The sequence below is a fragment of the Parambassis ranga genome, chromosome 2 (assembly GCF_900634625.1).
Source record: "Parambassis ranga chromosome 2, fParRan2.1, whole genome shotgun sequence".
In the NCBI taxonomy this organism is placed as follows: domain Eukaryota; kingdom Metazoa; phylum Chordata; class Actinopteri; family Ambassidae; genus Parambassis; species Parambassis ranga.
Genome location: NC_041023.1, coordinates 43,197,027 through 43,224,539, shown reverse-complemented (window position 1 = coordinate 43,224,539; position 27,513 = coordinate 43,197,027). Strand labels below are relative to the sequence as shown.

The following is a 27,513-nucleotide window of genomic DNA, read 5'->3' as shown; positions in this document are numbered from 1 at the left end:
ATACCGAGGAGTCCCAAAGCTACACTGCTAACGGTCTTGAAATGCTTCAGTACTAATCAGCAGTTCTCACTCCCTCTCGCCCAGATAAGCACAGGACCTCCATCATGGCTGCCAGCGGGCTTTATTTAAAAACCCTCTGCAGGGGTTCACGAGCAGTCAGGCAACACAAGTTGTCGCAGTCTGAAAACCTCATCAAAAAGCTTCTGCGTGTAACTACGAGAACAAGGGAAATCATCCTAAATGCTTACACATTAAACTCGTTCCCAAAGCAGCTGACAGTGGAGAGAAACTGTTACTGGCCTTTCATACAGGTATGGCTGTCAGGTATGTGTAGGAAAAAAATGTGCTTGCAGTCAGCTGTTTTCTGTTCCCTTACTTTATCATAACTTATCTTTACTAGGCACACCGTAGGCAAGGCGAGGAGGAGGATTTTTTTCCGCTCACATATGCATGCATATACTGTAGACAGATAAGCACATTTAACACAATTAAGATAATAAAATAATATGCTTGGGGAAAAATGCGGAAATGTCTCAGATAGAGATGAGTGGACACAAAAAAATGGCCTTATTTAATGTAAAATGGGGCATCATGGTGGAAAAGTCCACAGAAGGGTGTGATTTATATCAGTGTGAGAGAACATGTGGCTTCAGGCGGCCTTTAAAGGCACAACACATTTTGTAGCTATGAACACTGGTAACACTGTCTGCAGAAATGTCACAGCAATAACATGCGCCAACTATGTTAATATTCGAAAAAAGAAAACTCCTCTTGCATCATGGTGATGCTGCTCCTCTTGGTTATAAATGGTTTTCCTCCAAATGAAGTCATTTACATAATTAGTCTGCTTTCCACTACAGGGCACAACAAGGCTCGCCACTCTGCTCATTATTGCTGTCACTCATATTTCATTGTAAAATGGCTTCAACTTGTCACAGGAGCTCATCTTCATTGACTCACGTATCAGCTCTTATGGAAATGACCATGTCCAATATGCGCTCTGGTGCAGGAGTTTGATTCCCATGTGGAAGCACAGGCGTGTGTGTGTGGGACTGCACCACCCTCCACTTTCTGGCCTTTACAACCTTGGCTGCTGCAGTCGGTACAAGTGTAAGCTAATCACCAGCCGCTGGAGCTCCATGTGTGACCGCAATCACTCTCTTAGGATGGCTTCCATCATGGCAAAAGATCCCAGGCTGCACTTTCCTGGGCACACTGAAACCCTGTTTTTTTTTTTCCTAGTTGTGGTTGCTAGGTGACAATAGCATCTTGCTTTCAGTTGCAGCTCAGTTAGGCACAAAATGCAGCCTTTTCTTATCATACATTGGCCCTCTATTTTTTTTAATCTGTTGCAGTAATGAATCCTTCGCTTAGGGGCTTTAACTGCTGCCTTGCAAGTTGAAAAACTGTGCTAAAGGTGTGAGAGAGTGTCACAGAGGTGGGAGTGTGGCTGCAGCAATAAATCTGTCCTGGTGAAACTGGTGAAGATCCTCTGCTGAAAATATAAATATTTGTCATTGATACAGCCAAACAAGTGAGCAGTAATTGCTCATCTGGTCTGCGGTCCTTTGAACGAAAAAACCTACTGTATAAATCTGAATAAATGATGCATAGCTCAGGTATAAATCATGCATACAATAAAAACTGCATCGCTGCATTAATCCTTCCTGTATTCTCTGCCTTCAACTTTTTATTCCTCTCTTTCTTTCACACATAACAAACCTCCCCATGCTGTTTTCTAGATGGCTACCCCCGAGACGAGATTGTGTACAAGTGGAAACGAAACTCAGTGGAGACGTCGAATCAGAAATACTGGAGGCTTTACCAGTTTGACTTTATGGGGCTCCGAAACTCCACGGATGTGCTCACCACCACAGCAGGTAGGTAAAATGCCACGGAAAGGTCGACGAAAGGTCGACAACCTGAGTCAAACAACATGACAAAAAAGGATATAAAACTTTATGTTTGTCAGGGTTTGTGGTGTGGGAGGACACAGTTGCAGATAGCAGAGCGGTTTAAAAATCATAAGCAGTCCTTTATTTAAAGGCCAGGAGGGCACAAAGCAAAAGGTCCAAAACTAAAATTCACACTAATTGTGGAAAAAACGACATGGCATGGCAAAACAAGAATAAACTAGATCCTGAGGCAAGACTAGGTCAAAAATCAGGAAAAAGGCTAACAAGGTCAAAACACATGGCATAACCTGGAGACAAGACGGTGGCTAAGTGTCCAGACATCTGTGAGCGACGAGAACAAACCCCAGGAGTGACGATGAGACAAACTGGCAGAGAGTGCAGGGAAGACAAAGACTAAATACACAGGGACCAGGGAAGACAACGAGACACAGGTGACACACATGAGGGCAGGGCTGGTAATCAACAAGCAGGGAAAACACAGGAAGCAAAACTCAAGACAATACACAGGGAGGACAGGACTACCAAAGTAAAACAGGAAACACAAGACAAGACAAGACAACTAAACACAAACCCAGGGAAACAAAACACCAGGACTACAGGAAAATAACAATAACTAAACACAGATCAAACTAAAAACCCAAAACAAGGAAAACAAAACCATAAATAAACACCAGGTCGTGACACTGTTAGCTGGAGCTGGGCGGAAGGTTTGGACCAGGGTAACATTAGCACCGTGCCCATAAATGTAATCATACAATTACAAGCTCAAAGCTCATAAGTATTCCCCTCAGGTGTGAGGGCAAATAGGTTTTTCCACTGACATTAATCACCAAGATTAAAGATTAAAAAGACGTTTAATTATTCACTTCTCTTCCTTCGCTCTCTTCTCCTGCTTTCAGCACGGCTTTGTGTATTTTGAGGATTTGATGTACGGCTGTTGTTTGGGAAGCTGTTGCCCCAACAGGTGTCGGTAATTATATTCAACTGGCACAGGGTTTGACAAGTCCATTTGACTAATCCATTTTTAATGCCTCCACGTGACCCTTGAAGATAGAAACAGAGTGTAATGGCTGTAACAGTGAAGCATAATGAATGCAGAGAGAGAGAGAGAGAGAGAGAGAGATGCAGTGATGGTTAACCCCTCTTAACCTTGTTTATGAGTTTCCTTTTAGTTTGCGCCATACGGTCTTTTGTCTTTGAAGAGACGTGATCAGATCTGCATAATGTGACCTGATTCAGCTTTCTAAGAGCTGAACCTCCCGTTCATGAATATTCGAGGAACAGGAGTGTGATTAGGAGAGGAATAACAGGGAGTGGCATCCCATTTTTTAAACAGCTCAGTCTGAATTAGTTTCACAGCTTCATTGTAGCCTTCCTCTTCCATTCTGCAGCCAACAACTTGCCCTGTTTGTTTGTTTAACTATATCCCCCACTGGGAATACTGATCAAGCATCCTGTTTATATATAATGAGGAATTGTCGTTGCATCTTTATGGTTCTGATAAAAAAAGAAAAGAAAAAAAAGAACTCTCATCCCGAGTCATGCTGACGGCCTTCTAAATTATACGTTTTCCTGGACTCCCGCTGCATCGTCAAAAAACACAGCCAAACTAATTTTCTGCTGAGATGCTCAAAAGCAAACGGCAAACCTACACATCTACCTCATGCTGTTCAAGAAAATTAGCCGTTTCTCATTTATTACCTCGTTTCTTTTTTCCTGTTTCACTTGCCGGAGCTCCATCTCCACACGCATGATGATTAGATCTCCGGCTAAAAATACCTATCATTAATTTATATCATGACAAACTTCCAAAGTGCTGTGTTTCTCTTCCTCTCTTTCTCTCTCTCTCTCTCGTCTTATTTCTGCCTCTCCCTCTGCTCGCTTTATACTTCATCTCTCATAAACACATGAGGTATGGGGGCTGTTTTAATGAGGACAGAGTGGACAGATTCCCGGCCACGATGCCGCTGGGGACCCCCCTTCTCCACAAATCCACCGTCGTTATCAATTCAGCGACGTCCTCTTCAAAAAAGCCCTGATGTGGAGTCCTAAACACTTCAGTGCTTTGTTCTCCCATCCCACTGCAAATTCCCCGAAAGCTTCCATTATGCCACTTTCTGGTGTAACACTGTAAAAACTGCTGATGTTCCTCCTGTTCTCGCTTTACATGTCGTTCCTGTTTTTTTGAATAGAGTCTTCCATCTCTGGAGAAATAGCTAGAAATCCCAGGCCTGCCATCCCATGCCTCTCAATTCTGATATTTCCATTTGATGCTGCACTTGTTCAAGAGATGCTCATTAACCTGAGGCTGACCACTGTCACATAAAATCTCAGCTGGAAATCATGCAGCCGTAATTGAAGTGTTGCTGCATGTGAAACAGACATATGTAAAAAAAAAAAAAAAAAAAAAAAAAACTGCACTGACGGTGCAATCCATCACTAAATTATTAACTTCTTCATAAATTCATGGACAATTTGCACTCGTATACATGTTGTTTTCACAAAGCAAAGATTTTCCTGAGCTGCCTGGATGGCATTACAGTCTCTGCAGGCAAGTGTAGAGCAGGCGACTCGGACTAATAAGTATTCTGCGCGAGTGTGTAAACAGAGGGGTTGTTCCTGTCCTAACAAAATGTAAACACAGGGGTTGTATCCTACGATGCACAGCAGACGTCACCACACTGCAGCGATACACAGGGATGTGGGTGTCCTCCACATAGTCAAACATTTGCAGGCATAACTGTGCAAAAGTAAAAAAGGCAGAACTTTGGAAAAGGGCAGAGCAGATAACTGTTTTGTACTTGTATAGGTGTTGGAGGAGGCGTGCAAGCGATAAACACTCCTCTGCACCAGTGTCACCACGTTCTCTTTATTCACTCCACCTGCGATTAAATTCTCATTCTGAGGTGAGATTCAGCTGCGAGTGAAGAGGACAAAAGGTCTCCTTCTACACATGTTTTATTCAATCTGACATGGTTTTCATGGAAATGCCTGAGTGGCAGCAGCAGATTATCAAAAAAGCATTCTTCTGTCATATCTGAGGTAATGCTCCTCTGATTCGGAGAACTTTGTCAAGGTTACGGAACAATGGCTTTTTGTTCACCGAAAGTTGTGGCTCTATATCTCCCGGCTGGTGACAATTAACGGCTGGAAAAACAAGCATCCTGCTGTAGCTGGACTATTGTCCTTCTCCTTGTTTTTCTCTGCCTCACAGAGCCATTGAAGACTTCGTTTTTTTTTTGTTTTGTTTCCATTTTCTGCTCTCTTTCTGTCCACTTGATAAATCTCCTTTGTCTATTTTTTCCAGCTATCTTTCTGTCCGCCTCCCTTTTCCATTTTACACAGATTACAAGCAATTATATCCTGTTCTTGTGTGACCAATAATAACAATTCTGACAGATTCCAGTGAAGTCTTTTGCTGCACAGAAGGGGTCTTAGGTCTTCACAGAGCCCTTCAGCACTTCTGACGATCCCATTAGATCACTGGGCTGATATCACTCACTCTTTCAGATAAACCCCACATGACAGAAATGCCTCATTGTTGGGTGCTGGTGTTCCCCAGGGCTTATACATGAGCCCCTGGCTGCTTCACCTAGATCCTGTCAGTTCATAGACAAATCTACTCTAGTCTGCCTGCTGTTAACAATCTCTCAGCAAAATGCGGCTCAGTCCCCAGTTTTGATGACGAAGATGAAGATAAGAGATCAGCATGATGCAGATCCCAGCTGCACAGCAGACCTTTTTAATTACTCCTGAGCCTGTGTGCTGCTCAGGATCCTCGGGGAGGATGATCTGTAGTTTACGAGTGTATTATAAAGTGTATAAACTTAAAAACAGCAGGGTCACTTAGACAACATAATCAAACTTGAAGTGCAGTGTTTGAATTAAAAAAGGGGCCATGCACAAAGGTAAGGGAGCACTTAGATGGTTAACGGACTCTTTTTTTCTTCCTCCCTCTACAGGCGACTACGTGTTGATGACAGTTTACTTTGACCTCAGCAGGAGAATGGGCTACTTCACCATTCAGACCTACATCCCCTGCATCCTGACTGTGGTTCTTTCCTGGGTCTCCTTCTGGATTAAGAGCGACGCCACACCTGCGAGGACGGCCCTAGGTACACAACAGTGATACAAATTTTTTTTTTTATTGTTGCTAATAACTGGTAATTGTGTTTGCACTCTGATTTTTGTAATTGCACTATTATAACTGAGTCTTTGTCACCGACAAAAGCTTTTCCATCACTGTAATACTTGCATCACTCACCATTGTTTCGGAGTGAAAGAAGATTATACTGTGTGTGTCTGTGCTAAAGTGTGCATTAAGCCATCAGTGTTGCTTGTTTCATACTTTTTCTTTGCATGAGTTGACATCTGTGTTGAATTATTTTCCTCTCCACTGCATGCCGACCACTAGTTTATGTGCTTTCCTGTGGATGCTGATGATGATGATGATGATGTTGTGCAAGGTGCTGAAGGTAAGTGCGTTTGACTTCACACTCATTTTCCTCTACAAATGTAACTTCCAGTACCTGAGTCTAAACTGCCTTGCTCTCTGGCACTTTGGTCATACCTGTTGAAGGAGGTTCCACTGTAACTAATTAACCTACAGCACCCAAATTTTCTCACCTGACCCCCATACAGCCTCTCCAACCTCCAGCCACCTTCACCTCAGCTGTCACCTGCACACACAAATCTGAAGAACTTTAATTCCACGCAGTCCCTCCTGCCCTTCATCAGCCAGCTAGTCAAGCCAATATCACAGAAGGTCATCCGCAACGTCTCTGCGGTAATAAAGAAGTTATATTGGAGTTCTATTCCTCCCTATTCATTATCGAGTCCAAAGAAAAAAACCGGTAGAAGTCGTCTTGTGTTGAATTCAGTAATAAGCTGGTCTTATTATTGGAGCATTTCCTCATGAAAGCTGATCATAATGAGAGATTGTGATCGGCTCTGCTTACTTCTTGCTCTTAGGCTGATGAAAGTTGACACGATGACAGTTGAACATCAAAACAGTGTGAAGCAGATGAGATCAGAAGAGGCACAACAACATGAAGGCTTATTTTCACAGTGTATTTGTAGGAGATCCAGCTTAAAAAGTATGGATTTGTTTTTTGCTTATTTCTTTGATTTTTTGTTTACCAAATGTCTTAGATCTAGTCAATCAATATATATATATATATATATATATATATATATATATGTGTGTGTGTGTGTGTGTGAGGCTTTACTTCATCCATACAATTGCTGCTGCTATTTATTGCGTGGCCTGTCTGCACCTGGCATACAGTAAGAAACAATCAAGGCTTACAGTATGTGGGTGGCAGTGCGATCGCCCTCTCACAACAGGTACTGCAAAGAAGCAACTCCTATTAAACATCCACATTCAGCCCAACAGCACAAAGTGATTTAGCCTTTCTTATAGTACATCACCTCTGTTTTATAGTCTGTCTGAGACCTCATCCTAAGGCTGAAAGGCAAGAGGAGAGATAAGAGGAGGTAAAGCTGGCCACAAGAAAGGGACAAAAACCAAAGTGTAAAGCAAAGTGAAGGCCTCTGGCAGGGAGAAAATGTCACAGGACCAAGTCGGATCACTGAAAGGTTGTAAAAGGCAGGTGATGCTGCTGCTGCCACCAGACCCTCCAACCCACCCGCTCACTGCTGTGTGCCTTGACAAGTTGCTAACATGTTCCAGGTGGCATTTCCAAAGAGCTGTCACTCACCCCGCTACTACCTCAGCAGCAGGTTGGGATAGCAGCGGGTTAGAAGTAAGAGAGCTTAGCTTAGGTTGATTCCCATTAGACCTCAATTAGACCTCGCATGGATCTTGATGGAGATACAGGGGGCTGTTGCCGAGGCAGAAGTTGTGAATGTAGAGTTTGAAAGTGCAAAAAAAGAACTGTGGCTCTGGTGGAAGCCCCATCATCACCCTACAGAGCTGTATAATACAACAAAGGTCCATGGTTGGAGGTTAGTTAGGGGTGAAAATCTCTGTGTCCAACATCAAAAAATCTGGAAAATCTGACTGCACAGATTTATCCGTTTTTACAATGCTGCAGTAAAAATTACAACAAAAACGTACTGTGGCCATGGCTAAAATAAGCCATGCTGACCAGCATTTTGATGGCCCATCCATCCACCACAACCCCTCTGCAGACTTTGTGCCTCTATGTCAATGTCACACTATTTCCTCCTTTTTGCTCCCGATGGAAAATATTAATAAAATAGTCATAATTCATACAACCACTAGAGAATCTGTCACTAGAACAAGAGCATTTGTCATTTTTCAGGCATTTACTAATGCAGCTCATACTGTTATTTTTCTCACTTGGGCAGCCTCAATTACCCACAGACCCACTGTGGAAAGGTTTTCATTAACTGTCTCAAATACTACATCCTGGCTTGCAGCTTATTCCTCATTTTATGGGTGTGGTCAGCAAAAAAAATAAATAAATAAGAGAGATAGCATTTAAAAGGCTTCCCACAAAAGCTTGTCAATGATAATATGTCAGCTTAGGTATAAAAGCTGACAACACTCCTCATGGGAGAGCTCCACCGAGGAGGCAGCGAGTTAAAGATAGGTGCAGGTACAGAGACATCACTCCCTTGAAATGTGCTGTGAAGAGACGGAGGAATCTAAATCATGGGGCTCATGATTTTCATTCTCTGCAGAGAATAAAGACAAGGTCATGGATGTGCTCTAATGTTTCAGGAACTTTACTGTAATTAAACTTCTTTATGCTAGAAAATGTGTGGCTGAGTAAATAAATAAGAGAGCAGACTCGCTTCAGGCTCTTTAGTCCCGAGTGTCTCCTTGGTCAGAGGGGACTCATGTAGGGCCATCTGACTGATTACATGCACACGACGCGGCTTTAAGTCGAGGCCCTCACCAACGCGTGAAACACCTTTAATCAGATTAGATTGAAGTTGCCACGTGTAGCACTTTAACCTCAATCACCAGCACACTAATTTGAAAACATCAGCATAATTATTATAAACAAACACGGCTCTTGCCGAGGAGACTGTCAGCTCTTATTGACATTTTACGTTGAGTGTTGATGTGGTGGGGGGGAGGATTGCTTCACAGCTCCAATACAGAAATGGCTTCATTTCTACAAATAATACACACTTCAACTCATTTAACTGCATAATTTCAATTTAGCTTCACAACACATTTACGCTGCTGTGAGTCTTAATCCTTTCTCTTGCTATTGGAAAAAAAAAATATACTGAAACATTGGCATCATTTATTCAAATGGTGCGGTTAAACGAGATTATGGGAAATATGCAAAATTTGCAAAAATTCATTGGCTTGGCAATGTATGTTACTAACACTGCCCCCTACTGTCAGCTAGTGGAATAGCATAGCTCCAAAAAAAAAAAAAAAGATGAGGACGTGTTAGTCCATAATGCATGCCATGTGCCTGCAGTTATGGTGGAAGATGAACCAAAGCAAATGTATCAATACAGCCTCACAAACAGTCATCCAGCCTGTAGTGAGATCCATGCTGCCTGGTGCCCTGGCCACCGAACCTTGACTGGTAGTCCTCAGTGCTATTTATAGACACGAGCTGTGGTCTGTTCCACCTGATTTACCTCTGGACTCATAACAAAGGTCAGTTTCTGGTCTTTGTTAACATATTGTGGCAACGCTCAATCACAACTACACACATATAAAATTGTTTTATGCAAACTAATAAAAAAAAAACAACACGTAGAAAAACAGGAAATCTGTTTTTGTTGCTGCTGTGATCACACCATGGAGATTATTTTGCACTCTGGAGCATGTTGGCCTCAAACAGGCATATGCACTGGAGCTTTTCTCACTTGGATGTGGCAGTCCCCTTGTTTTCTGTCGGTAGATGTGAGACTTTGTGTGGTTTAGATCGCCTGCACAGACAGGAATCACCCGGTTGCTATGGCACCATGTAGCAACAGTTTTCACAGACTGAATTAAACGGTGCAGGGGGAAAACACATGACCTTGATTCGAAATAGCAGGGAGTTGTGATGAAATAAAAAAAAAGAAATACAAAGAAAAAGGGTGTGCACTATCTGTTACATTGACATCACGATGTTTGCAGTAAACTAAGATTAGAGAGCATAGTAAGATTTAACGTATTAGCAGCAGAGAGTTCATGTACTTAGACTGGCGCTTAAATCTAATGAGCGCAGAAAAAGAGAAAGTCTAGACGAGCACTAGACCAGAAGAGGTAGCTTGAAATAGATGGGAGCAACTCGTCTCTATGGAAACCACAGGCGAAAACAGTGGCACACACTGCCATGAAAGACATGTAGGAGATGAGGATGAAAGAGACTGAGAGGAGAGAGAGAGAGAGAGAGAGAGAGGGGGGAGAGAGAGAGAGAGAAAGGGACGGAGAGAAGGGAGGAGACGAGTGAGACACAGCATGAAGAGAAAGAGGGGAGGATGAGAGGGGAAGATGCAGCGCTTACGAGAATGATGTGTGTGTGTGCCACAGCGGTGGATATCGATGCCCCCAGTGGGCATTGCTGTCACTGGGTTCATCTCTCGCTGAAAGAATTGATTTCATTTCACCAAGCGAACGCAGTGTTCTCTGTTAGGGGACACCACGGGGAGTCATTTTCTCAAACAATGCCACTGATGACACAATGATATACAATTAAAACTTATCTGCAATTATAACTTAGGCTACTTAACACCATGACGGGTCATTTTCAGCATAATTATTTGGGAAAAAAAACGTTCATAAACAAGCAGGTGACAGGTGATTGTCAGGGAACTTGGCTTTTCAGCTCAATGTGAGTGTTCACTGGAGAGGTCAAGCTGTTCAAGGCTCCTTTCCATCATTCATCAGTGCCATTAAAAGACAAGTGGACTAATGAAAGCCTTACCTCTCAAGAGGCCACCTAATGACTGCAGTCTGTACGTCAGTCAGTATGTCAACACGATGTCCAAAAAAAAACAGTACAGTAAAATGACTTTGAAGCACCTGTGTACTTGTGTACATCATACACCCCCCCCCCCTGTTGTGGTTTGATCGCATAGCAATGTGTGAGCAAACGATCCCCGGGGCTGCAGAAGCGGCAGCCAACAGGTTGCATGACAGCGAGAGTCAGTCAGCCTCCAGCAGAGTGTCCTTCTATCATCTATCTGCAGCCTCCGCGTAGCAGCGGCAGTACCAAACCTCTAAAAGTAATTACAGTATAATTCTTCCTCCACTTTGGTCGCACTAAAGTCACTAAAATATGTCCAAAAAATACACTGTATAACTCCTTACTCTCATGGTTTTTCCTGCACAGATATACGGCAATTGAACGAATGAGTCATGAGGCTTCATAACACTGATGTGTCTCTGCTGTATAATCGAAAATGAGCTTTTATCTTTTAATAATTCTTCTGCACCGCATTATGGGTGTTTAATAGCAGACAGGACTGATGCAGGAGCAGGGAGATCTACCCAGAATACACCCTATATGCATTATTAATGCTGATTAATAAACCTCTGCCCACATGTTATATAATCACTGACACATGGGTCACCCCGCTGCTGACCAGCTATTCATCACACAGTCACATTAGACTCTCTATGCCCAGCATTCATATAGTATGCATTTCCTCCACAGGTATCACCACGGTGCTGACCATGACCACCCTGAGCACAGTGGCCAGAAACTCGCTACCCAGAGTGTCCTACGTCACCGCCATGGATTTGTTTGTCACCGTCTGTTTCCTGTTCGTCTTCGCTGCCATGATTGAGTACGCCATGCTCAATTACTACTCCTACAGTATGCACAAACCTCCTCCCAAGACCCAGAGAATGGTAAGCCTGTGGTGCATGAGCGGGGCCTGTGGGGTTGGAATTATATATTAGCTCTGTGTTTGCCCTTTGTCTACATTAAATCCACCTTTGCTACATCCAATGTTCTTCTTTGAGGACGGCTACATAAAAAGAGCTCCTGAAGCAACGCCGTCTATCATTTAATGCTCTTAGTAAGAGCATTAAATGCAGTGAGACTACTGAACAACTCGGACACAAAGAACACAACAAGCACAGATCTAATAACAGCTACAGCTAATGCAAACTATCACAAAGAAGACACACAGAGAAATGAAACATAACACAGTCAGACATAAATTACCCACAAAAAGATGCAAAGGATGCACAAAACATCTGCAGAGCAACGGCAAAATTATCACAAAGAGATGCAAAACAACTGTACACACAGAAAGTAAGGGACTATAAAGAAGACCACAAAGGAAAGCTACACACAACAGCTGAGGCATGTGTGTGTGTGTGTCTTTCTGTCTGTGCCCAGAGGCTCACATGTACACTATTGTATCAATAATGATAAATTAAAAACTGACATGAGGGTAAAATCTTGTTTCCGCGGTCGGCACGACAACCCGCGGCTTTAGACAAATATCTCATTAGATTAAGTTCACGGGTGCCATGGCAACCTTGGGGGGGACTATCAGGACCCCATGGGATCAGCTCCTGTGACGCTTATCTTGTTGTCCAGACAGAGAAAACACCACACAAGGAGGCAAATGGCTGTCTTATTGGTGTCATATTATCAGAAATGAAATGGGCACTAACTACATTCTCTGCTTTTCGTACCCTCATCCTAATAACATCAGCCTTCAGAAGCTGCTATTGACTGTATCCACAGGAAAGCCAACATATATACAGCATACAGTGCACAATGTCTTCCCAGGAGCCTGACGGTCCTTTATGAGCACATGTGTGCAGTTGAAAACATTTCTTCTCCTGCAGTCGCTCCTGTGCGAGAGCCTAATGCTCTGTGTGGGCGTTCTCAAGACTGCACCTGGCGCCAATGCTTTAATGGCGGTGGCACACATCTCCGAAGACTGAGTCAGCCTCTGCTGCTGTCATTTCCCCCCCCTCCTTATTCATTATTTCCTCCCAGTGTAGAGGAGTTCTGCTGAATGTGTCTCAGGGCTAAAAAAAAAAAAAAGACTGTCAGCTCTGGTGGAACAATTAAGTTGCGTTACATTCGGTCCCCTTCCTCTGCGTTTGTGGCTCTCTGCTGTACTTTGGCTACAGCTCTGTCTATGGGGAAGCCTCGTACCCCTCCTCACTCTCCTCGCCATCCATGTGGCTTCACTGTGCCGCCCACTCAAGTCAATTCTCTTACTCTACATGACACATCTAAGTCTCTCTCTCTCTCTTTCTTTCTGTCGCCTACCACTCTTCCAATTAGGTTGTCCATGTGATTTTATAAATCAGGGAGGGATGTCACACAATTCATTTTCAGGAGAAACTTATTCAGCACTGTGCTCTAAAAATGTCGGCTTTAGCTGCAATATGTTGAATTAAATCAATAAAACAATAAGCAACAATAATCAATGGCCAGTCTATCAGAGCAACATGCTGGTAACTCACACGGGACACACCCAAAGAACGACCCGCCACTTTCAGCACGTCAGTGGTGCAGTTTGATTGTGTTTTCTCCTTTTCAAAAACATCAATAACACACGTCAGGGCTAGGTGTCTTTACAGACTCACCATTTTACACAGAATAATCAATCATAACGATCATCTTGGAGACACAGTTTGTCCTCAGTGTTTAAATCTAGCTAAGGAAAATTCAGTCATCATGACTCTCTTTTTACATCCTGCAGGCCTACTCGTCGTTCAACATGGGCCGCACCCCCCGCACTATGATGCCAATGGGCAACTCCCTGTTCTGGCACGACTACGATGACAACTGCCTGTACGAGTGCCTGGACGGGAAAGACTGCAAGAGTTTCTTCTGCTGCTACGAGGAGTGTAAAGAAGGCGGCTGGAGGAGAGGACGCATCCACGTCAACATCCGCGAGCTGGATTCCTACTCCCGGGTTTTTTTCCCCACGTCCTTCTTGCTCTTTAACATCGTCTACTGGGTCAGCTACCTCTACCTCTAGTCAGGGGGCGTGATCTGTGGGCCCTGATGGAACTGATGGCCCCCCGCCACTCTGCACTGCGGCTCGAGATTCAAGGTCAAAGCTAGAGCGTAGAGAAGGAAATGTGGCGGATCCACTCGGTGGGAACTGTGAAGGACGGAGTGACATGTGAAACAACACGTGTAAAGGCCATGATACTTTGCTCCATGGTGAATAAGCCGCTCAGCAGTAGAACAACAGGCCGCCGGCATTAACTGACCCCTCTGTGAAGCCAAACAACAGACAGCTGTGACTGCAGAGGCGGTCGGGGACGGGGGTTGCATAGCTGAATCTTGGCCGTCGAGATGGCGAAGCACCCATAGTGCCTTCTTTAGAAAGGGTGCGGCACTGACAGAAGCAGCTTCAGAGTTCCCTCCATTATCTTTATTACCTCATCCATCAAACCGCCGCATGCTGAGCTGTTTATTCTTTGAAGAAACAAACCCAGAACATCACTCTCACCACTGGAGATGTTAGAAACTAACACTCACCGTTCATTTTGTAGCACATTAGTTTTAGTTGTACCCTAGGATTAGTTCTCTTTTCTAAAAGTTGTAATGTTTTCTTGTTCTTCTTCTTATTATTATTCTTCTTCTTATTATTAGAATTGGTTGTTCTTTCACAGCAAGTCAACTAGCTCACACATCAGCTGTTAATTGTTAAATATGGGTTAGTGTCAGGGGCCGTGGTTGTCTGGTAAAATCTTGTTTATTGAGTCAGTGAGCTTTTGTTCATTACGCTTTATGACCAGGCGGTGCCAGTTTACAGTAGATGCCAAGAAGATCTGGGTGTTTTCCATGAATACTGGTTTACATTCCTACACAACAAATGTACCACCAACTTCATAAATACATACCAATATAACACTAAACATGCAAATGTCTTACCCGAGATTATTATGTACATGGATAGGGCAAATTAGGCTACTGATGTCCCCCTGAGAACAGAAAACAGATTCACATTTTAGTTTACTCTTATTTTAATAAATATTGTTTTGTTTGAAAGAAAAGATGGACATTTTGGGAAATGTATATTCTTCATTAACAGATGCCAGATTGTTGGACTAGTAATTTGAAAACCAGCCAAATCAGTGGCTATATCAGCCCTGGGAGTTTGGATGATTCAGATGTTGCCATCCACTCCAAAGAGAACTTCTCTAAATGTAAAGCAAACTTTCCCCATGGGATGGATGGCTGGGAACTTTAAAGCATAACATATAGTAACCCCAAAGAAACTCAGCTGCAGAAGTATTACTTCTGGTCCACTTGACTCTAAAGCACATAGAAACATGCATATACTGCATAGTTATGCCATCCAGTAAAGTACAAACATAGAATTATTGCCTCCAATTTAGCTTCTTGATGAAAAATGAAAGAAATATTTGATATCCTGCCACACACAGGGACTCAAGGCACATTGTCACAAATAGGTTCTATATATTCTTATACTCCACACACACACACACACACACACATATATATACATTTACAGTACATAGAGCAGCGCTGAAAAATGGATGAAACATGATTCTTGTTGATGACTCTTGATGGGGTCAAACATGTAAAATTGATGCCGTATATAAGGGTGTACACACACACACACACACACGTTGGAAAAAACACATGGACGGTACTAATAGCGTTTCGGTTTTGTTTACTGTTCTATGGTGTTTTATGCAGTCGTTTGGCTTTGTAGAACAATCAACCCCTTTCCTCCTCCTCCTCCTCCTCCTCCTCCTCCTCCTCCAACACACACACACTTTTCCCTGGTATTTGTATGTTGAGAGAAAAGCTTTTATGTAAGATGTATCTAATTAATGTTTCTATTTTCATACCGTTATATATGGAATGTATGTTAGGCCAGTAGCGAGGCCGGAGTCGATCTGGGTCCAGTTCAGTCAGTTCAAGCTGCATAAAATGAGTTTATATTTAGGGGTCCTACATATTCATAAGGCCTGCCCAGAGGTTTGTAATTACAAATCAAATTGCCTCAAGTGATGCTAGAGGAACAACAGAAGGGCCCTTACCCTGTGGACCATTACTTACTGATTTAACCCATTAGCTTGTAGGGGACAGTGAAGCATCATTAGTATTCAACCTATCTATCTATCTGTGTATCTATCTAACCCGAGAACTGACTGAATTGACCAGAGCTTGGCCAACACCGCAGTAAACTCTCCTCACCTCTGATATTTCTACTACACTTTATAAGTGTCTTAGTCCGTTGAGATACTTCAATAAAACAAAATCACTATTTTCTACGTCTTAATGAAATCACCTGTGTGTTTCAACTGACTGGGACCTGTGTTTATAAAGCCTCTTTGATATCAGAGTACTAACCCAGGATCAGCTCTGGCGAGCATAATGAAGATGTTTGAGAGTCTCTTCCGGAGACCTCATCACCCCCATTAAAGTTTCCCGGCTTGTAGTGAAAAGCAGAGAATGGGTCAGAACATCGGGTATTACTCAAACCAATTCTGTTTTGATTGTCAGAGAGACCTCTCGAGGGCGGGCTGGTAAAAAAAAAAAAGACGCCACTCTGATCTTGGATCAGCACTCCGAGGGGAACTATTTTATGAAAACAGGATCTAAAGTAAGAATAGGTATCTTTTTTCTAGTGCGTGGTTCATTGCTTATATTAATAAATAAAGTTTTGGTCAAGTGCTACTGTGAAGTCTTTTTGTTTGAAAAAAAATGAAACTCAGAGGGATAAATTGTAGGTTACCTTGCAATGAGCCTCTGGTGAATTGCTTCAGAGCTCCGGTATGTGGTGTTGAGCAATTGATCCGAAAGGGTTTTGGGACACAACACTATTATTCTGCGGGAAATTCCATCATTTGAGGGGGTTTACTTCTCCGTCACACAAGTGTATCTAGTCAATATCCTTCATAATATCCTTTCTCTTGACTTCAGAGCCTCCTCGGTTCTGATCCTTTCCTCATTTGAACAGGATTTAAAAGGCTTTTGATACTGACTCTTGCCAAAATGGCCACCTCACATACTGTCTGCGATAGTGAGATGATTAGTGCATGAAAAAACAGCTTTAACAAAGACAAACAGGGGAGCATGAGAGGTAGGACATGGATTTCTGCTTGAATACACAGAGGAATATGCAACTATATTCGCAAATCAGCACAGCACAGATAAACACAGCAGCTTCAGTTCTTGTTCAGAAGGGGGCAAAAAAGAGACTTCATCGAGGCTGGATTGATCGTTTCTGAAATTTCTGATCTCATGGGATTGTCAAGTTCGGCTGTCTCTAGAGTTTACACAATATAGTACAAAAAAAAACACGGATATCAGCACGCACGACGCGTCTAACCTTAAAGGAAGCTTAGTCGCAAAACAGCATGAGAACACATCCAGAAATGTGAGGCTGCAGTGGGCACCGGACAGTTGAAGACTGGGAAAACATGGCCTTTTGAAGCTGCAGATGGTCGTCCCCGAATTTGGCAACAGCAGCATAGATTCATGGAGCCAGCACGTCTTGTGTCAGCAGTCCAAGCAGCTGCTTGGGGTGGTGATGTAATAGTGTGGGGAATGATTTGTTGGCACATTTTGGGCCTCTAAAGTTTATCTAAATATTGTTGCTGACCATCACCTTCATGGCTACTGCTCCATCTTCTCATAATTAGTAAGTATGAGGCAGTTTAATCAGATACACACTCTAGGCAGTATCATCTTAAAATGACTCAAATTTTACAAAAAAAAAAAATATTTGGCCGAGAAAGCCGACAAATTAAGCTCTCTGCAGACAATAGAATGAGTGATACAATTACAATTGTCCTAAGGCAGCCTGCCAGCCTAATATCCAGTGACAGATGCGTGAGCACATCACTGCTTTACCCCGAGTTTGGTGACCCAGTTTGCAGCAAGCGGCATGAGTAAAGTACAAGCAAGAGGCAGACAAGTGGAGTCAAAGGGTGCACGTTACAGCGCGGAGCTCCTCCTCCGTCGGAACTGGAAAGAGCTCCTGCTACCTAGGCGACGTATGATGGCATGCAGGAGATATATGCAGAGAAAAGCATTCAGATAACTGAGCGGAGTGTGGATTGAACTCATGAACTTGCCTGTAAAGTGACAGCTTTGCCTGCGAGATGAAGTGAGAGTGCGCTACTGGGGATTAATGCATATTATGCATGTGTGTGATGTGTATATGTATTCATGCACAGCTGCATTGGTGTCACAGTAAGAGGAAACTCTTTTTGGTATGTGTATGTTCATGTTAGCTCAGTGTGTGTCCATACAAAGGGCTGCAAATAATTCAAATCTATGGCACTTTCTCTCACATTCATACAGGGTACAAGCTAACCTTTGACCCACTTGACTCCACTTCGATCGATGATCCTGAGCGGATCTGAGCAGGTGTGACAGACGTATGAATAAACACTGGCAGGTTTGCACGCGTGCAGCCTTCATGCATATTGATCTCATGGTGCAATAAGAAGGGAACGAGGGAACTCCTTAATACATCGATGCAACAGTGTTAAGCTGATGGAAGATTGAGCATTTTATTGCCTGCTTCGACCAAATGTCTTGGAAGCACCCACACTTCTGGGAATTCCGGGATGTGGCGGAGGTGTCACAGTCACTGTGATAATAGAGGGCTTTCAGCTGTAGCGATGCTTCCTCCAGCAGGGCCACATCTTGGGAAATAGCTTCTGTGAGGAGCTGATTGCATTCCTAAATATTCATCTCAGATGGGGGTTGCTGTATTTCTTGGTGTAAATTCATCCGTTTACAAGCATTTAGATCAATTCTCCATTCCAATCATAGTAAAAGTGTTTGCTATCACAGGCGCAGAAATGGTCAGCTGGAAGGTTTTAAGGACCACTGAAGAGGGTGGGCGGACTTTGAATGAGTTCCAGTACACAGAGACTGAAAGCTAAATTAGTGCTGAGGTCAAAATGTGTATGTATGACAAAAACAGCAGGATTGTTACAGCATAGTGCTGTGCTTTCAAAACACAGTTATTAAATCATCATTTTAGGCCACGACGCTGACAAATAGCCAGGTTGAAAAGCCAACATTTAGCAGATAGAGAGCAAAAATGTAAACTGAACTTTAAAGTTCACAAGGTTTTATGTCTTTTGTCGTAGATGTCTGCAGAAGAGGCTTATATGAGACGTTTATGAATGTCAGGCTTCGAAATGTAAGGTTTCATTATTTGTCTCCTTGCTTTCATTTATGTACTTTACTTTTCTAAAGGCACACACAAGTCCTAATGAGTTTTCATCGCCACGTCAATAGATTTCTGTCGGAGGTCAAAGAAATATTTATATGACTGCAAAAGAAAAATGGAAGCTGTGCAATATATTACAGAGACGCCTGTCTGCTGTTCATGGTAACTAGACGAAGTGCACACTGCTGGTTGCCCAGAATCATGATGGGGGTGATGTGATCCTTCCTGCTGGTAATAGGAAGGAGACACGATCAATTTAACCATACGATTTTACTTCCCCAGCAGTAGGAGCAGCAGTGAACATTTTCTCAGTGTTCATATTGATGATAGAAGATTTTAAAGAACAGCATGGTAAATTCTTAGGGTCAGTAAAAACGGCCACTTTTTGCTCATTTTATCCAAGATCTGGACGACTTATAGTCAAAATATTACAAATCTGTGCCTGCAATCTCGTTTGTTGGCAACAAAATTACAGTCACGCAACGCTGAATTGAGATTGAGTCGTGATCAGCGACAGTATTAAATGAATTCAACAAGATATTCATTCATCAGCTGCCATGAGGAAGAGGATGTATTTAATATTACAAGTTGTAATATTAAACTTTGAATAAGCTGTAATGGTAGATTTCTGTGTTCCACCGTGTTTTGCATGACTACAGATAAAGGAACAGTCTTATGAATGGTTGTTCATTGTGTCTACAGGCATTAGTGGACATTTCAGAGCAATTCTGTAACAATATGTCTGCCCTCAAGGTGTCTGAGAAGGTTGAATGTCATTAAAAAGGATTCAGATGGCAGCATCGGGGACACTGTCTGCATGGGCTGAGGTATCTGGCACACTTATTGTGAATCATTTACGCCGTCTGGTGCTAAAATAATCCTAAAAAAAAAAAAAAAAAAAAAAAAAACAATCAACGCTGGATGGTTGGGTAGCAAGAGCCTGAGGGCTACAGAAGCAGAAAATTGTTGCTTCAAAGACCAGCGGAGAATATTTAATTGTTAATAGAGGGTAAGCATGAAAGTCAAAGACATCAACGTTAATGTGAGTTTGCAGTTCAATACCATCATCTCAGGTCTCATGTTTGTGATTCAAGGATCAAGGAACCCTGTCTGTCTAAATAAAGCAATCTGATATTCTGAGGAGCTTAAAAATAAAAACAGAGTATCGGATTCATTACAGTGGCAAATTGGAGAGTGGAATGAAGGCATGTGCTGCATGCACAAACACAAACACAACGCCGACAACTCGCGCAACATTTGGGCCTCATCTGAGGGTTTTCATTAATGGAAACTCAAGGGAAATCTGTTTGTTGGCGAGGTTTGTCTGACTTTCAGCCATATGCAGAAAGTGAGCAATGGTGAGAGGAAGTGGGGATATGTGTGTGAGTGAGTGAGTGGGCCTCATCTTACGATGCCCACCACTGACGACTTGATTAAAGATGCATCCTGTTTCTGTCTTAGGTGCCCACAGTAACAAATAGGAGCTCGGGGGAAATCTGACCAAAAACGCCCTCATGTTTCAAGGAGCTGTCATCAAATCAAGACTACATGTGTGCATTTCAAAGCCATGAACCCACTGCTATTATAATTTTGATCATATGGCAGGTTAGCAGACTAAACTCCACTAAACCAGAAGTTCTAACCTGTCGGATCATTCTCTTTTATATTTTGGCCTCTCCTCTGTTTGATCTCTCCTTTCATGGCGGCTCAGGGGAAATCCTCTGACCATCACCGTCATTACAGGGGAGTGATTAAGAGAAATGAGCAGCCGCCATCCAAACATCTGTGACAGCTCCTGTTAGCCTTTTTTGGATCCTGTGAGGGGGGGAACCTGAGTCAAAGTCATCATGCACACCAGCTGTCACCGCCGGGCGTTCACACCCCCCCCAGAGGACGGCCATTGTGATTATTATTTTGAGTCACACAAACACTATGTGTTTTAACATTGTTAGTCTAACATTTTAACGCCTGTGGCTTCAAGTTTAACGCAGTTCCAAGCTGGCAGGATTGCAACCATCTTGTAGAATAATAGGAATGCAATCCTATAGGCTTTCACAAAGTCACATCCCAACTGGCTGTTCAAAGGCGGATTAAAAATCAGCAGCCAAAAACAAACTGTGATCACTGTCCCACTTTGGCTTGACCTGCATCTATTCACTCATTTCATGTTTTTTTTATAGAACGAAAGGATTTAAAATGCACACATGTGATTTCGCTTCGGAGCCTGATAAAAACAGCACACAAGCAAGTCCAGGGGGTGTCTTAATGGAACAGAAATGTGCTTATATCTGACCTCCGCTACATGCTTCCACATAAACACATACATGTAATGCACCAAGTCAGGCGGAAAGGCAATCTACAGGAGTACGCCGAGGGTTTTTATTTGCATTTGAAATAGCAAACTGCGATAAAAAAAAAAAAAACCCGAGGCTGAATCAACACCAATCTTCTGGCAGCTGCTACCGTGCAGAGTGCTCTCATTGGATTCAGGCGAGGACGAGGCCAAATGCCAGAGGAGAGGCCTGAGACAAAGACGGCGTGCAGCGACGCAATGTTCAGATGAGGAGTAACTGGGCCAGAGTGTGGCTTTTTGTGAAATGCACCTGGATGCTCTGCGAGCTTGATGCTTTTATGGACAGTCTTTAGTCCCATGTGGCACAGTTTTCGTCTAACCGCAGGAATTTAGAAGGAGAAAAAACATTTTCAGGCTTTAGAATATGATGTGAACCACAGAAATACCTATAAGCTTGATCATTTTCAGGGCTGCTCGGGGGGTTGAGAGCTTTTCCCAGCATGAATGGGAAGGAGCTCACATGTAGGAAGATGAGGTGTATATGGAAGTTGTATCACAGTCCTAGTGGGACACGTCCTAAGACAAAGCTCTCAGGGACCAGTGGTATGTACCTGCCCTTGTATCATAGCCAACATGTCCCTCTGTGGCTCTGACGCTGCTTTGTTGGCCACAAGAAACATTTTAGTTTGTGACGCTTTGGGCTGAAATGTCGCTCAATATTGATTGGAGTGCCCTTTAAAGCTTTCATTCCAAGCAAATGATTGCATCATTGGGCCCATGCCATAAAACCTATATAGAGGAGAAGATGTGTGAAGGGTTCAATCATGTGAAGTGGAGCACCTTCAGACACTCGACTCGTTTAGAAGCCGGTGTCTTTTAAAAAAAAAAATAATAAAAAAAAATACAATTTTTGCGTGTCTACTTTTGCACTTGCTCGAGTCAAATAAAATATTCAGGCTTCATCCCTCCAAGCAGAAGACACTCCGGATGGAATTTTTCTGAATGCACACTCTCTCTCCCCCTTCTTACACACACACACACACACACACACTCAAACCCCCCTCTCCAATGCCTCAAACATACACTGTTTGCCTGTGTGCTCTGTGTGCTACAGATAATCTTTATGAGGCAGAGACCCCATTGAGAGTATTTATAACCCAATCAGATGGGTATTCAGCCTTTTCTTCTTGTTCCACTGTTTCTGCCTTTGCTTCTGTATGAATGTTAAAACCTTCTAAATCAACATGTCATCACGTGAGATCCATGTTAGCCATGTCAACATGTATGTGTGTGTATATGTCCTGAGTGTGCCGCAGGTGGTAATCCTGATCACATCAAACCTCTAAGTTTATTAACCACACACACACGTATGCACGTGGCATTGTACAGCTCTTTCAGCCACTAATCAGCATTGTCAAGTCAAGATGTGTAATTCCAGATGGCAGACATTGAGGTGAAATCTTGTTAGATGCATGTTATTTCCCGAGGAACTGAGCGCCAGTGTTGCTATTTATTTTGTCAGTGCTAGGTGACTGGAACTAGCAGGTGTGTGTGCGTCTGATCATCAGTGATGTTGAAGCTGACGAGTGAAGTCATGTACCTACGCTGGAAGTAAACACAGAGGGACGACGGGGGATGAATATCCTCCCAAGCTTTCATTCTCAGTAGAGTTTGACAAAGCTAAACAATAACTAACTAGAGGGCAGGAACAACATACTATCAGTCTGCTGCCTGGACGATTAATATTATTTATATAGCAAAGAGTAAATTATAAAAAAAATATTATGTAATGACACAAAGCCCACACAGGCAACATCAGAAATGTTCGCAAAGGCAGAATAAAAAGATGACTTCCTTTCATCTAAATGAGTTTTGGGTTGGTAGTCCATGGATTAGAGGAGCCTGATGCTGGTCGAGTGTGCACCTGCTTCATGGGAAACATCCCTCTTCACTGAAGAGTTGTTCAGCACAGATCTGTGATCATCTGTAAACTACAAATGGCAGGGAGAGTGGCTCGCCTCTCCATAGATCTGACGCATTTAATACATCGATAGCAGGAGGATGGAGAGGGAAAGAGGTAGGAAAGTGGACTTTACATGGTGAAAGCCATGCATCAAGGTTGACCACTGTCATCAGCGGTGGCTAATGGCCCTATTATTACATGTAAATACTGGTGTCACAGCCGGGGGAAATTGCAGGGATGAAAAAAAAATTGCACTCTATTTCTGCAGACTCCAGAATTTCAACCAAACAGAACAGAAAAACTCTTCCCCCAGCTCCTGCCTGATGCAGAGCTGTCCTTTTTTCTTTTTTTTTTATAATTTTATGACAACAAAATTCAGTGCTGTTGACACACCTCGTCAACACCCTGCTGGCACCTCTTTGGCATGCTACATCAATCAAATGCTTTAGTTCCTGCACAAGCAAGCCTCACATCAATCACGCTCTGATTTGTGAGCCTCACATAATGTGGACACCCCTGTGAGAAGCGCTGCATGGAGAATGGGACGGTGCGTTCCTGCACCTCTCTCTGTGATTAACTATCTCAGAAACACTGTGCTGTATGTGAGAGAGAGAAAGTTCTCGTTTGCTGCAGTTAAATCCTTCAAATTACATGACAGAACGTTGTTTATGGCTTGCGTTGTAATTTCCATCCGGCAACATCTAAAAATACGGCCGTAAACAAGGTGCTACGGCTGATCTGAGGGACAGAGGCTGGTATAAATCCTAGGAGCTGTAATTAAAATTGAATGAGGCAGGAGGACGTGCAGGAAAACAGACCACTGGCTGAAATTGGCTGTACTGTACTTGACAAACAAAAAATCGAAATTATGAAAATTAAAAATTAAAAAAAAAAAACAGCCAGGGATGTCTTCTAAACTGTTTTATATTCAGGACCAATAGGATGAGCTCTTGAAGGGGACGGTGCTTGTTTGAATGTTGAATATTTTAATAGTCTTTGCATTTCTGATGGTGCCAGACAAGCTGGGAGATGAAACAGATGACATACGGCAAAGGTCAAAGACTTTCTGCCGGGACTGGAGAAGCTTTTTCCATTTAATCATCAGTGCTGAACGGCCATGTTTTGCACAAACTCCACCAAGAATTGAGTGCACAAATCTGCCCAAGGGCACAAAATGTTCAGTATAACTTGTGGGAAAGTAACATATAATCACACTCAACCTGTAATATAACATAAAGCACACAAATCCTGTGTATTTCTACTGTGCCATTTTTCAACGCTACACAAGCTCACTGAACCTTTGGCAAAGAAAAAGAAAAAGAAAAAAAAAAGACAACCCTCATTTCCATCAGACTCCTCCATCTATAATTCATGCGATCTGTAAGTCACTGCTTTGACAGTACTGCTGTTACAGGATGCGGACCACTCCGGCTCCTTTGACCGACAAACGCTCCTTCAAATTATTTCAAAACGGCCTAGTTACACACTTCTCCCATGTGCCACAAACTTCTCTGCTATTTTTATTGCTATGCTTGCGATGGCCCTCCTTTGCACTTACGTGTATGAGTGCAAAAAACTGTAGCCTGCAGGGACTAAATCATCATTTAATGCTGGATACCGTCCATCTAGCCTGTGTAACTGCTTTTTCTTTTCCATTCAAGGAGGGAGCTGTTAAACTGCCTTCTAAAGGCTGATTACTCTCACAGGACTTGCAGTTTAATCTTCAGCACGTCTCCTCCTCTTCACTATCTGCTCATTTTTCCTGCTTGATAGCAGAGCTGGCTACCACCCCTGAGTAAGAGAATGAGAAAAGCTGTCTTTTTAGTTTAGACTCTTTTTTTTTTCACACCAAGCTGAGATCCTCCAGGGGATACAGCTTGCTTCACTGAAGGTCGACCTCAAAATGCAGCCAATATATATGGAAGCCTCTGTCCCCACAGTGAAGTTATGTTTTATGGTGTCATTTTCCAGAAGACAAACAGAAACATTGGAGAGGACAACAGGAAACAACACAGCACAGACTGTGATGGAGTGTTGTGCTTTAGATATGAGCTGCACTGGACAGAGGTGAAAACTAAGCTACTGTATGTACATGTTTGATAAATAGAGAGATTTCCTGTCTGATATTCTCTACTCCAAACTAAGTCGCTTTCCCTTTGATTGACGGAAACAGCATGACGTTTCTGTAATTAATTACAGACAGTACCAAGTCATTTACATAGACAACGAGGATCTTTTATTATATCTGAAGAATTGGAGGCTTCCTACCCTATCATTGAAACTGAGATGTCAGAAAGTTTGGGGGGCGGAACAGTGAAAGTCAGATCAAACATTTCCCGCTGTGACTGACAGATGACACAATGGAGATACAGTGTATATGGAGGATGTGATTGAGGAGGGTGTAGATGGAGAGTTAGGGGTTAAATGAGAGGCTAAAATAGGGGGACTGAGGTGAAAGTGAGATGCTGCGGGAAGTGGGAAGAAGCTAGACGGGTGAGGGAGCTGAAATAGAGCGGAAGAGAGTAGCGGGGGAGACGGGAGAGATGGCAAGGGGAGAAAAGTCTTAGTGGGAGATAAGGCAGGGGAGGAGGGGGAGGCGGGAGGAGATGGAGAGAGGAGGAAGGACACAAAGAGAGCGATAAGGACTGGCGGTTAACAGGGGCAGCCTGCTGATGTGGATAGCTGGAGGAAAGCATGTCTAAACACAGAAACTCCCCCTGCTTGGGGGAATTATTTCTGAAAGAATTAAATCTACTATCATTCAAAGGTGCATTCTGTCCTCCTATTGGATTTCAACCAGCAATGAAAGCCTTTCAGAGACAGCTATTTCCTCCCATGCATTTTCAAATCTAGTCACTAAAAGATAAAAGATGTTATCCCCTCTTAGCTGTTCATCAAAGAAGTTGACAGATTAATGTGGTTGAGCAGTCTTGATTACCCCCTTTAGCCCAGCGGGAAGCCATTTGTGATGGCCTGACATCAAAAAAGGTTTCCAGCTATCTGTTTTCATGCTTATTGGGAATTTTCACATAAAGCAGCCGGAATGGAAACAACAACAACAACAAAAAGTTTAAACGTGTGTATGAAACTTTAAAATAAACAGTTTGAAAAAAGTTAGAAAGGTATAAAAACACAAGGAGAAGAGGTTGTTTTCCTAGAGAGTAGGGGTGGGTGATATGGCAAAAATTTGATATCACGATTCTTTAATGATAAAATCACGATCACGATTTTATCACGATTTGTTTTTACATTGACACTAATTTGCATGTTTCTGTGTAAATGACTTCAGGTAGCCTACTCTGTCACCTCTCAAAAACTATCAGTAGATCTAAAAGTAAACTCTGATAACGTGCACTCAGTATTAGTTTTCAATAAACATGAAAATTACAGAAAACAATTACAGAACAAAATAAAGACGCAAATAGAAGACGCAAAAACAGTACCGAACATAAAGGTGGAGTTCATTTTAGGGACCAGTTCATCCGTTTTCTTTTCGTTTTCAGCCGTAGCATTTGACAAAACAAAACCTGATTCAGTTAGGAGCAGTGCAAAAAAAACGTGGCTTTGACGATCTCAAAATCACGTTGTCTGAGATCGCGATTTTCGGTCTAAAACGATACATCGTTCGGCCCTACTAGAGAGGTTTCATAATTGCTGTTTAAATTCAGCTTTGCAGACTGATTGGTTGACAAAGACAACACAGAATTTAAGGAACTGAAGCAGCTTTAGCTTAGTGAAGACATACCACAACGCAATTGTTTAGAGGAGCAGGAGCAGTTTAGACAGGGGCATTCATCATGCAGCGGTGTGATCAGGCTTGGCTTCAAAGTGCTATTGATACAAAAAGAGGGCAATTAGTGGGAAAGCCTGTTGTGTGTGTGTTTACATGTTTGTCTGTTCGCAGGCGCGTCAGAGAGAAACTCAACATCACCAGTCTGTCCTCGTTCCTGCGTGGCTTCCCCCTGACAGTAATAGTCTATGCATCCACCTGCAGACTCCAACCACTGTATTAGCAGCATCAATAAAAAGGTGTGCATGGTGGGTCGAGCCCCTAAAACAAATAACTACCCTTGACTCTGGCTGTGCACTCAACACTTGACTGAGAGCTGACAGTGGAGAAATTGGTATGTTTGCCTTCTCTGAGGAGTGACACCCAAAAAACCTTACACTTTTACTGCAGGTGTGTTTCAGCACACACAGCAGCAAAGTGGACCAGATAAGCAATCATTCACAGCATC

At 42.8% G+C, this 27,513-nt stretch overlaps 1 protein-coding gene across 1 annotated transcript in view; it reads left to right on the top strand.

Moving 5' to 3' along the window:
- The window catches only part of LOC114427563 (gamma-aminobutyric acid receptor subunit gamma-3-like), a 53,372-nt gene extending 39,010 nt beyond the window's left edge, over nt 1–14,362 (top strand). The window contains exons 7-10 of the mRNA XM_028395701.1: nt 1,743–1,880; nt 5,879–6,031; nt 11,519–11,715; nt 13,539–14,362. Coding sequence (XP_028251502.1) covers nt 1,743–1,880; nt 5,879–6,031; nt 11,519–11,715; nt 13,539–13,820 — 770 coding nt within the window. The 3' untranslated portion in view covers nt 13,821–14,362. The remainder of the gene's footprint in view (nt 1–1,742; nt 1,881–5,878; nt 6,032–11,518; nt 11,716–13,538) is intronic.
- Nucleotides 14,363–27,513: the final 13,151 nt, after the last annotated feature.